A 13,213-nucleotide genomic window follows, 5' to 3' on the forward strand; every position below is an offset into this window, starting at 1 on the left:
TGGCTTAGTAGGGAGATGACCTCTGGCTGAGTAGGGAGATGACCTCTGGCTGAGTAAGATGACCTTTGGCTGGGTAGCGAGATGACCTTTGGCTGGGTAGGGAGATGACCTCTGGCTGAGTAAGGAGAGATGACCTCTGGCTGGGTATGACCTCTGGCTGGGTAGGGAGATGACCTCTGGCTGGGTATGACCTCTGGCTGGGTAGGGAGATGACCTCTGGCTGGGTATGACCTCTGGCTGGGTATGACCTCTAGCTGGATAGGGAGATGACCTCTGGCTGGGTAGGGAGATGACCTCTGGCTGGGCAGGGAGATGCCCTCTGGCTAGGTAACGAGATGACCTCTGGCTGGGTAGGGAGATGACCTCTGGCTGGGTAAGGAGATGACCTCTGGCTGAGTAGGGAGATGACCTCTGGCTGAGTAAGGTGACCTTTGGCTGGGTAGCGAGATGACCTCTGGCTGGATAGAGAGATGACCTCTGGCTGGGTATGACCTCTGGCTGGGTAGGGAGATGACCTCTGGCTGGGTATGACCTCTGGCTGAGTAGAGAGATGACCTCTGGCTTAGTAGGGAGATGACCTCTGGCTGGGTATGACCTCTGGCTGGGTATGACCTCTAGCTGGATAGGGAGATGACCTCTGGCTGGGTAGGGAGATTACCTCTGGCTGAGTAAGGAGATGACCTCTGGCTGAGTAAGGAGATGACCTCTGGCTGAGTAGGGAGATGACCTCTGGCTGAGTAAGGTGACCTTTGGCTGGGTAGCGAGATGACCTCTGGCTGGGTATGACCTCTGGCTGGGTAGGGAGATGACCTCTGGCTGGGTATGACCTCTGGCTGAGTAGAGAGATGACCTCTGGCTGAGTAGGGAGATGACCTCTGGAGGAGTAGAGAGATGACCTCTGGCTGAGTAAGGAGGTGACCTCTGGCTGAGGAAGGAGGTGACCTTTGGCTGGGTAGCGAGATGACCGCTGGCTGGGTAGAGAGATGACCTTTGGCTGGGTAGCGAGATGACCTCTGGCTGAGGAAGGAGGTGACCTTTGGCTGGGTAGCGCAATGACCTCTGGCTGGGTAGAGAGATGACCTTTGGCTGGGTAGGGAGATGACCTCTGGCTGGGTAAGACCTCTGGCTGGGTAGGGAGATGACCTCTGGCTGAGTAAGGAGGTGACCTCTGGCTGAGTAAGGAGATGACCTCTGGCTGAGTAGGGAGATGACCTCTGGCTGAGTAAGGTGACCTTTGGCTGGGTAGCGAGATGACCTCTGGCTTGGTAGAGAGATGACCTTTGGCTGGGTAGGGAGATGACCTCTGGCTGAGTAAGGAGAGATGACCTCTGGCTGGGTATGACCTATGGCTGTGTATGACCTCTAGCTGGATAGGGAGATGACCTCTGGCTGGGTAGGGAGATGACCTCTGGCTGGACAGGGAGATGCCCTCTGGCTGGGTAAGGAGATGACCTCTGGCTGGGTAGGGAGATGACCTCTGGCTGGGTAAGGAGATGACCTCTGGCTGGGTAAGGAGATGACCTCTGGCTGAGTAAGGAGATGACCTCTGGCTGAGTAGGGAGATGAACTCTGGCTGAGTAAGGTGACCTTTGGCTGGGTAGCGAGATGACCTCTGGCTGGGTAGAGAGATGACCTTTGGCTGGGTAGGAACATGACCTCTGGCTGAGTAAGGAGAGATGACCTCAGGCTGGGTATGACCTCTGGCTGGGTAGGGAGATGACCTCTGGCTGAGTAGGGAGATGACCTCTGGCTGGGTATGACCTCTGGCTGGGTAGGGAGATGACCTCTGGCTGGGTATGACCTTTGGCTGAGTAGAGAGATGACCTCTGGCTTAGTAGGGAGATGACCTCTGGAGGAGTAGAGAGATGGCCTCTGGCTGAGTAAGGAGGTGACCTCTGGCTGAGTAAGGAGGTGACCTTTGGCTGGGTAGCGAGATGACCTCTGGCTGGGTAGAGAGTTGACCTTTGGCTGGGTAGGGAGATGACCTCTGGCTGGGTAAGACCTCTGGCTGGGTAGAGAGATGACCTCTGGCTGAGTAGGGAGATGACCTCTGGCTGAGTAAGGAGATGATCTCTGGCTGAGTAGGGAGATGACCTCTGGCTGAGTAAGATGACCTTTGGCTGGGTAGCGAGATGACCTTTGGCTGGGTAGGGAGATGACCTCTGGCTGGGTAGAGAGATGACCTCTGGCTGGGTATGACCTCTGGCTGGGTAGGGAGATGACCTCTGGCTGGGTATGACCTCTGGCTGAGTAGAGAGATGACCTCTGGCTGAGTAGGGAGATGACCTCTGGCTGAGTAGGGAGATGACCTCTGGCAGGGTATGACCTCTGGCTGGGTAGGGAGATGACCTCTGGCTGGGTATGACCTCTGGCTGAGTAGAGAGATGACCTCTGGCTGAGTAGGGAGATGACCTCTGGCTGGGTATGACCTCTGGCTGGGTAGAGAGATGACCTTTGGCTGGGTAGGGAGATGACCTCTGGCTGGGTAAGACCTCTGGCTGGGTAGAGAGATGACCTCTGGCTGAGTAGGGAGATGACCTCTGGCTGAGTAAGGAGGTGACCTCTGGCTGAGTAAGGAGATGACCTCTGGCTGAGTAAGGAGATGACCTCTGGCTGAGTAAGGTGACCTTTGGCTGGGTAGCGAGATGACCTCTGGCTTGGTAGAGAGATGACCTTTGGCTGGGTAGGGAGATGACCTCTGGCTGAGTAAGGAGAGATGACCTCTGGCTGGGTATGACCTATGGCTGTGTATGACCTCTAGCTGGATAGGGAGATGACCTCTGGCTGGGTAGGGAGATGACCTCTGGCTGGACAGGGAGATGCCCTCTGGCTGGGTAAGGAGATGACCTCTGGCTGGGTAGGGAGATGACCTCTGGCTGGGTAAGGAGATGACCTCTGGCTGGGTAAGGAGATGACCTCTGGCTGAGTAAGGAGATGACCTCTGGCTGAGTAGGGAGATGAACTCTGGCTGAGTAAGGTGACCTTTGGCTGGGTAGCGAGATGACCTCTGGCTGAGGAAGGAGGTGACCTTTGGCTGGGTAGCGAGATGACCTCTGGCTGGGTAGAGAGTTGACCTTTGGCTGGGTAGGGAGATGACCTCTGGCTGGGTAAGACCTCTGGCTGGGTAGAGAGATGACCTCTGGCTGAGTAGGGAGATGACCTCTGGCTGAGTAAGGAGATGATCTCTGGCTGAGTAGGGAGATGACCTCTGGCTGAGTAAGATGACCTTTGGCTGGGTAGCGAGATGACCTTTGGCTGGGTAGGGAGATGACCTCTGGCTGGGTAGAGAGATGACCTCTGGCTGGGTATGACCTCTGGCTGGGTAGGGAGATGACCTCTGGCTGGGTATGACCTCTGGCTGGGTAGGGAGATGACCTCTGGCTGAGTAGGGAGATGACCTCTGGCAGGGTATGACCTCTGGCTGGGTAGGGAGATGACCTCTGGCTGGGTATGTCTCTGGCTGAGTAGAGAGATGACCTCTGGCTGAGTAGGGAGATGACCTCTGGAGGAGTAGAGAGATGACCTCTGGCTGAGTAAGGAGGTGACCTCTGGCTGAGGAAGGAGGTGACCTTTGGCTGGGTAGCGAGATGACCGCTGGCTGGGTAGAGAGATGACCTTTGGCTGGGTAGCGAGATGACCTCTGGCTGAGGAAGGAGGTGACCTTTGGCTGGGTAGCGCAATGACCTCTGGCTGGGTAGAGAGATGACCTTTGGCTGGGTAGGGAGATGACCTCTGGCTGGGTAAGACCTCTGGCTGGGTAGAGAGATGACCTCTGGCTGAGTAGGGAGATGACCTCTGGCTGAGTAAGGAGGTGACCTCTGGCTGAGTAAGGAGATGACCTCTGGCTGAGTAGGGAGATGACCTCTGGCTGAGTAAGGTGACCTTTGGCTGGGTAGCGAGATGACCTCTGGCTTGGTAGAGAGATGACCTTTGGCTGGGTAGGGAGATGACCTCTGGCTGGGTATGACCTATGGCTGTGTATGACCTCTAGCTGGATAGGGAGATGACCTCTGGCTGGGTAGGGAGATGACCTCTGGCTGGACAGGGAGATGCCCTCTGGCTGGGTAAGGAGATGACCTCTGGCTGGGTAGGGAGATGACCTCTGGCTGGGTAAGGAGATGACCTCTGGCTGAGTAAGGAGATGACCTCTGGCTGAGTAGGGAGATGACCTCTGGCTGAGTAAGGTGACCTTTGGCTGGGTAGCGAGATGACCTCTGGCTTGGTAGAGAGATGACCTTTGGCTGAGTAGGGAGATGACCTCTGGCTGAGTAGGGAGATGACCTCTGGCAGGGTATGACCTCTGGCTGGGTAGGGAGATGACCTCTGGCTGGGTATGACCTCTGGCTGAGTAGAGAGATGACCTCTGGCTGAGTAGGGAGATGACCTCTGGCTGGGTATGACCTCTGGCTGGGTAGAGAGATGACCTTTGGCTGGGTAGGGAGATGACCTCTGGCTGGGTAAGACCTCTGGCTGGGTAGAGAGATGACCTCTGGCTGAGTAGGGAGATGACCTCTGGCTGAGTAAGGAGGTGACCTCTGGCTGAGTAAGGAGATGACCTCTGGCTGAGTAAGGAGATGACCTCTGGCTGAGTAAGGTGACCTTTGGCTGGGTAGCGAGATGACCTCTGGCTTGGTAGAGAGATGACCTTTGGCTGGGTAGGGAGATGACCTCTGGCTGAGTAAGGAGAGATGACCTCTGGCTGGGTATGACCTATGGCTGTGTATGACCTCTAGCTGGATAGGGAGATGACCTCTGGCTGGGTAGGGAGATGACCTCTGGCTGGACAGGGAGATGCCCTCTGGCTGGGTAAGGAGATGACCTCTGGCTGGGTAGGGAGATGACCTCTGGCTGGGTAAGGAGATGACCTCTGGCTGGGTAAGGAGATGACCTCTGGCTGAGTAAGGAGATGACCTCTGGCTGAGTAGGGAGATGAACTCTGGCTGAGTAAGGTGACCTTTGGCTGGGTAGCGAGATGACCTCTGGCTGAGGAAGGAGGTGACCTTTGGCTGGGTAGCGAGATGACCTCTGGCTGGGTAGAGAGTTGACCTTTGGCTGGGTAGGGAGATGACCTCTGGCTGGGTAAGACCTCTGGCTGGGTAGAGAGATGACCTCTGGCTGAGTAGGGAGATGACCTCTGGCTGAGTAAGGAGATGATCTCTGGCTGAGTAGGGAGATGACCTCTGGCTGAGTAAGATGACCTTTGGCTGGGTAGCGAGATGACCTTTGGCTGGGTAGGGAGATGACCTCTGGCTGGGTAGAGAGATGACCTCTGGCTGGGTATGACCTCTGGCTGGGTAGGGAGATGACCTCTGGCTGGGTATGACCTCTGGCTGGGTAGGGAGATGACCTCTGGCTGAGTAGGGAGATGACCTCTGGCAGGGTATGACCTCTGGCTGGGTAGGGAGATGACCTCTGGCTGGGTATGTCTCTGGCTGAGTAGAGAGATGACCTCTGGCTGAGTAGGGAGATGACCTCTGGAGGAGTAGAGAGATGACCTCTGGCTGAGTAAGGAGGTGACCTCTGGCTGAGGAAGGAGGTGACCTTTGGCTGGGTAGCGAGATGACCGCTGGCTGGGTAGAGAGATGACCTTTGGCTGGGTAGCGAGATGACCTCTGGCTGAGGAAGGAGGTGACCTTTGGCTGGGTAGCGCAATGACCTCTGGCTGGGTAGAGAGATGACCTTTGGCTGGGTAGGGAGATGACCTCTGGCTGGGTAAGACCTCTGGCTGGGTAGAGAGATGACCTCTGGCTGAGTAGGGAGATGACCTCTGGCTGAGTAAGGAGGTGACCTCTGGCTGAGTAAGGAGATGACCTCTGGCTGAGTAGGGAGATGACCTCTGGCTGAGTAAGGTGACCTTTGGCTGGGTAGCGAGATGACCTCTGGCTTGGTAGAGAGATGACCTTTGGCTGGGTAGGGAGATGACCTCTGGCTGGGTATGACCTATGGCTGTGTATGACCTCTAGCTGGATAGGGAGATGACCTCTGGCTGGGTAGGGAGATGACCTCTGGCTGGACAGGGAGATGCCCTCTGGCTGGGTAAGGAGATGACCTCTGGCTGGGTAGGGAGATGACCTCTGGCTGGGTAAGGAGATGACCTCTGGCTGAGTAAGGAGATGACCTCTGGCTGAGTAGGGAGATGAACCCTGGCTGAGTAAGGTGACCTTTGGCTGGGTAGCGAGATGACCTCTGGCTGGGTAGAGAGATGACCTTTGGCTGGGTAGGAGATGACCTCTGGCTGAGTAAGGAGAGATGACCTCAGGCTGGGTATGACCTCTGGCTGGGTAGGGAGATGACCTCTGGCTGAGTAGGGAGATGACCTCTGGCTGGGTATGACCTCTGGCTGGGTAGGGAGATGACCTCTGGCTGGGTATGACCTCTGGCTGAGTAGAGAGATGACCTCTGGCTTAGTAGGGAGATGACCTCTGGAGGAGTAGAGAGATGGCCTCTGGCTGAGTAAGGAGGTGACCTCTGGCTGAGTAAGGAGGTGACCTTTGGCTGGGTAGCGAGATGACTCCTCTGGCTGAGGAAGGAGGTGACCTTTGGCTGGGTAGCGAGATGACCTCTGGCTGGGTAGAGAGTTGACCTTTGGCTGGGTAGGGAGATGACCTCTGGCTGGGTAAGACCTCTGGCTGGGTAGAGAGATGACCTCTGGCTGAGTAGGGAGATGACCTCTGGCTGAGTAAGGAGATGATCTCTGGCTGAGTAGCGAGATGACCTCTGGCTGAGTAAGATGACCTTTGGCTGGGTAGCGAGATGACCTTTGGCTGGGTAGGGAGATGACCTCTGGCTGAGTAAGGAGAGATGACCTCTGGCTGGGTATGACCTCTGGCTGGGTAGGGAGATGACCTCTGGCTGGGTATGACCTCTGGCTGGGTAGGGAGATGACCTCTGGCTGGGTATGACCTCTGGCTGGGTATGACCTCTAGCTGGATAGGGAGATGACCTCTGGCTGGGTAGGGAGATGACCTCTGGCTGGGCAGGGAGATGCCCTCTGGCTAGGTAACGAGATGACCCTGGCTGGGTAGGGAGATGACCTCTGGCTGGGTAAGGAGATGACCTCTGGCTGAGTAGGGAGATGACCTCTGGCTGAGTAAGGTGACCTTTGGCTGGGTAGCGAGATGACCTCTGGCTGGATAGAGAGATGACCTTTGGCTGTGTAGGGATATGACCTCTGGCTGAGTAAGGAGAGATGACCTCTGGCTGGGTTTGACCTCTGGCTGGGTAGGGAGATGACCTCTGGCTGAGTAGGGAGATGACCTCTGGCTGGGTAAGGAGATGACCTCTGGCTGGGTATGACCTCTGGCTGGGTAGGGAGATGACCTCTGGCTGAGTAGGGAGATGACCTCTGGCTGGGTATGACCTCTGGCTGGGTAGGGAGATGACCTCTGGCTGAGTAGGGAGATGACCTCTGGCTGGGTATGACCTCTGGCTGAGTAGGGAGATGACCTCTGGCTGGGTATGACCTCTGGCTGGGTAGGGAGATGACCTCTGGCTGGGTAAGGAGATGACCTCTGGCTTAGTAAGGAGATGACCTCTGGCTGGGTAGAGAGATGACCTCTGGCTGAGTAGGGAGATGACCTCTGGCTGAGTAGGGAGATGACCTCTGGCTGAGTAGGGAGATGACCTCTGGCTGAGTAGAGAGATGACCTCTGGCTGAGTAGGGAGATGACCTCTGGAGGAGTAGAGAGATGACCTCTGGCTGAGTAGAGGGATGACCTCTGGCTGAGTAGCGGGATGACCTCTGGCTGAGTAGAGAGATGACCTCTGGCTGAGTAGAGAGATGACCTCTGGCTGGGTATGACCTCTGGCTGGGTATGACCTCTGGCTGGGTAGGGAGTGACCTCTGGCTGAGTAGAGAGATGACCTCTGGCTAGGTATGACCTCTGGCTGGGTAGGGAGATGACCTCTGGCTGGGTAGGGAGATGACCTCTGGCTGATGATGATGATGAAGAATGTAGTGATTATGATGATGGTGGTGATAATGAAGACAGTAGTGATGATGATGATGGTGGTGATAATGAAGACAGTAGTGATGATGATGATGATGGTGGTGATAATGAAGACGGTAGTGTGATGATGATGGTGGTGATGATGAAGACAGTAGTGGTGATGATGATGATGGTGGTGATTATGAAGACCGTAGTGATGATGGTGGTGATGAAGACAGTAGTGGTGATGATGATGGTGGTGATGATGACAGTAGTGGTGATGATGATGGTGGTGATGATGATGATGGTGGTGATGATGAAGACAGTAGTGGTGATGATGATGGTGGTGATGAAGACAGTAGTGGTGATGATGATGGTGGTGATGATGAAGACAGTAGTGATGATGATGAAGACAGTAGTGGTGATGATGATGGTGGTGATGATGAAGACAGTAGTGATGATGATGATGATGGTGGTGATGATGAAGACAGTAGTGATGATGGTGGTGTTGATGATGAAGACAGTAGTGATGATGATGAAGACAGTAGTGATGATGATGAAGACAGTAGTGATGATGATGGTTGATGGTGTTGATGATGAAGACAGTAGTGATGATGATGAAGACAGTAGTGTTGATGATGAAGACAGTAGTGTTGATGATGAAGACAGTAGTGATGATGGTGGTGTTGATGATGAAGACAGTAGTGATGATGATGGTGGTGATGATGATGGTGATGACAGTAGTGGTGATGATGATGGTGGTGATGATGAAGACAGTAGTGATGATGATGATGGTAGTGATGATGGTGGTGGTGATGAAGACAGTAGTGATGATGATGGTGGTGATGATGATGGTGATGACAGTAGCGGTGATGATGATGGTGGTGATGATGAAGACAGTAGTGATGATGATGAAGACAGTAGTGATGATGGTGGTGGTGATGATGAAGACAGTAGTGATGATGGTGATGGTGGTGATGATGAAGACAGTAGTGGTGATGATGATGATGGTGGTGATGAAGACAGTAGTGGTGATGATGATGGTGGTGATGATGAAGACAGTAGTGGTGATGATGATGATGGTGGTGATAATGAAGATGGTAGTGTGATGATGATGGTGGTAATGATGAAGAATGTAGTGATTATGATGATGGTGGTGATGATGAAGACAGTAGTGGTGATGATGATGGTAATGATGAAGACAGTAGTGATGATGATGATGATGGTGGTGATGATGAAGACAGTAGTGATGATGATGATGATGATGGTGGTGATGATGATGAAGACAGTAGTGATGATGATGATGATGATGGTGGTGATGATGAAGACAGTAGTGATGATGATGATGGTGGTGATGATGAAGACAGTAGTGATGATGATGATGATGGTGGTAATGATGAAGACAGTAGTGATGATGATGATGATGGTGGTGATGATGAAGACAGTAGTGATGATGATGATGATGATGGTGGTGATGATGAAGACAGTAGTGATGATGATGATGGTGGTGATGATGAAGACAGTAGTGATGATGATGATGATGGTGGTGATGATGATGGTGGTGATGACAGTAGTGATGATGATGATGGTGGTGATGATGAAGACAGTAGTGATGATGATGATGATGGTGGTGATGATGAAGACAGTAGTGATGATGATGATGGTGGTGATGATGAAGACAGTAGTGATGATGATGAAGACAGTAGTGATGATGATGATGATGGTGGTGATGATGAAGACAGTAGTAGTGGTGATGGTGGGGATGAAGAAGACAGTAGTGATGATGAAGAAGACAGTAGTGATGATGAAGAAGACAGTAGTGATGATGAAGAAGACAGTAGTGATGATGAAGAAGACAGTAGTGATGATGATGATGATGGTGGTGATGATGAAGACAGTAGTAGTGGTGATGGTGGTGATGAAGAAGACAGTAGTGATGATGAAGAAGACAGTAGTGATGATGAAGAAGACAGTAGTGATGATGATGAAGACAGTAGTGATGATGATGATGATGATGGTGGTGATGATGAAGACAGTAGTGATGATGATGATGATGATGGTGGTGATGATGAAGACAGTAGTGATGATGATGATGGTGGTGATGATGAAGACAGTAGTGATGATGATGATGATGGTGGTGATGATGATGGTGGTGATGATGATGATGGTGGTGATGATGAAGACAGTAGTGATGATGATGATGATGGTGGTGATGATGAAGACAGTAGTGATGATGATGATGATGATGGTGATGATGAAGACAGTAGTGATGATGATGATGATGGTGGTGATGATGAAGACAGTAGTGATGATGATGATGATGGTGGTGATGATGAAGACAGTAGTGATGATGATGATGATGATGGTGATGATGAAGACAGTAGTGATGATGATGATGATGGTGGTGATGATGAAGACAGTAGTGATGATGATGATGATGGTGGTGATGATGAAGACAGTAGTGATGATGATGATGGTGTTGATGATGAAGACAGTAGTGATGATGATGATGGTGGTGATGGTGTTGATGTTGAAGACAGTAGTGGTGATGATGATGATGGTGGTGATGATGGTAGTGATGATGAAGACAGTAGTGATGATGGTGGTGGTGATGATGAAGACAGTAGTAGTGGTGATGGTGGTGATGATGAAGACAGTAGTGATGATGGTGGTGATGATGAAGACAGTAGTGATGATGGTGGTGGTGATGATGAAGACAGTAGTGATTATGATGATGGTAGTGATGATGAAGACAGTAGTGGTGATGATGATGATGGTGGTGATGATGAAGACAGTAGTGGTGATGATGATGATGGTGGTGATGATGAAGACAGTAGTGATGATGATGATGGTGGTGATGACAGTAGTGATGATGATGGTGGTGTTGGTGATGATGAAGACAGTAGTGACGATGATGATGATGGTGGTGATGATGAAGACAGTAGTGGTGATGATGATGATGGTGGTGATGATGAAGACAGTAGTGGTGATGATGATGATGGTGGTGATGATGAAGACAGTAGTGATGATGCTGAATACAGTAGTGATGATGATGGTGGTGTTGGTGATGATGAAGACAGTAGTGGTGATGGTGATGGTGGTGATGATGAAGACAGTAGTAGTGATGGTGATGGTGGTGGTGATGAAGACAGTAGTGATGATGATGATGGTGGTGATGATGAAGACAGTAGTGGTGATGATGATGATGATGATGATGATGAAGACAGTAGTGGTGATGATGATGGTGGTGATGATGAAGACAGTAGTGGTGATGATGATGATGATGATGATGATGGTGGTGATGATGAAGACAGTAGTGGTGATGATGATGATGGTGGTGATGATGAAGACAGTAGTGATGATGGTGATGGTGGTGATGATGAAGACAGTAGTGGTGATGATGATGATGATGAAGACAGTAGTGATGATGGTGGTGATGATGGTGGTGATGATGATGGTGGTGATGATGAAGACAGTAGTGGTGGTGATGATGATGATGATGATGATGATGGTGACAAAGAGGAAAGTGTGTGTCTCCCTGTAGAACCGAGCCAACATGACGTATGAGAAGATGTCTCGTGCTCTGAGACACTACTACAAACTCAACATCATCAAGAAAGAACCAGGACAGAAACTACTCTTCAGGTGGGAACACACACACACACACACACACACACACACACACACACACACACACACACACACACACACACACACACACACACACACACACACACACACACACACACACTGAAACACACACTGAAACACACACAGACACACACACTGAAACACACACAGACACTACTACAAACTCAACATCATCAAGAAAGAACCAGGACAGAAACTACTCTTCAGGTGGGGAACACACACACACACGCACACTCACTGAAACACACACACACACACACACTGAAACACACACACACACACACACACACTGAAACACACACACACACACACTGAAACACACACACACACACACACACACACACACACACACTGAAACACACACACACACACACACACACACACACACACACACACACACACACACACACACACACACACACACACACACACACACACACACACACACACACACACACACACACACACAGAAACACACACACACTGAAACACACACACACAGAAACACACACTGAAACACACACACACACCGAAACACACACACACACACACACAACACACACACACACACACACACACACACACACACACACACACACACACACACACACACACACACACACACACACACACACACACACACACACACACACACACACACACTGACACACACACACACACACACACACACACACACACACACACACACACACACACACACACACACACTGAAACACACACTGACACACACACACACACACACACACACACACACACACACACACACACACACACACACACACACACACACACACACACACACACACACACACACACACACACACACACACACACACACACTGAAACACACACACACACACTGAAACACACACACACACACTGAAACACACACACACACACACTGAAACACACACACTGAAACACACACACACACACACACACACACACACACACACACACACAACACACACACACACACACACACACACACACACACACACACACACACACACACACTGAAACACACACACACTGAAACACACACACACTGAAACACACACACTGAAACACACACTCAGCCCTTCTCCTCTCTCCAGGTTCCTGAAGACCCCTCAGGAAATCAAGCGACACAGAGTGGACCGCCTCGACTTAGCAGATTCCCCTGAACACTCACCCTCACACTCACCCTCACACTCACCCCGGCGGGACTTCAGTGAGGAAGGTTTGGAGGTGTCCCCTGAATACAGCGCCCCAAGCTCTAACACCCTAAGCATGACGGTATGAACACGGGTACTCCTGTGTTGAGGTATTGGCTCTCTTGCACTGTGAAATGGCTATGTTTTTGTGGCAGTAATCTACAACCCACTATTACACTGTGGAAACTTTATGGAGGTGCTGCGTAGCTAATAACTAGCGTGTCCCCCCCCCCTTCCCCCCAAAAAACACTATTCATCAGGAAAGATCAGAGCTGTCTGATCACAAACGTTTACTACTAATTTACTAATAGTAGTTTACTAGTTTACTAATCTGCAGCTTCATGAATTACAGCATCACTTTAAAACTATACACACAAATACTACAACTAACAGTCCGGTTTCCAGTTCTTCCTGGGT

General features: G+C 51.4%; 1 protein-coding gene across 1 annotated transcript in view; it reads left to right on the forward strand.

Moving 5' to 3' along the window:
* Positions 1–13,166, forward strand: part of LOC124027424 (transcription factor ETV6-like) — a gene marked incomplete at its 5' end in the record, with an annotated part of 32,389 nt that extends 19,223 nt beyond the window's left edge. The window contains 2 exons of the mRNA XM_046339853.1: positions 11,473–11,573; positions 12,698–13,166. Coding sequence (XP_046195809.1) covers positions 11,473–11,573; positions 12,698–12,884 — 288 coding nt within the window. The remainder of the gene's footprint in view (positions 1–11,472; positions 11,574–12,697) is intronic.
* Positions 13,167–13,213: the final 47 nt, after the last annotated feature.

This window comes from Oncorhynchus gorbuscha, unplaced genomic scaffold, assembly GCF_021184085.1.
Source record: "Oncorhynchus gorbuscha isolate QuinsamMale2020 ecotype Even-year unplaced genomic scaffold, OgorEven_v1.0 Un_scaffold_3205, whole genome shotgun sequence".
In the NCBI taxonomy this organism is placed as follows: domain Eukaryota; kingdom Metazoa; phylum Chordata; class Actinopteri; order Salmoniformes; family Salmonidae; genus Oncorhynchus; species Oncorhynchus gorbuscha.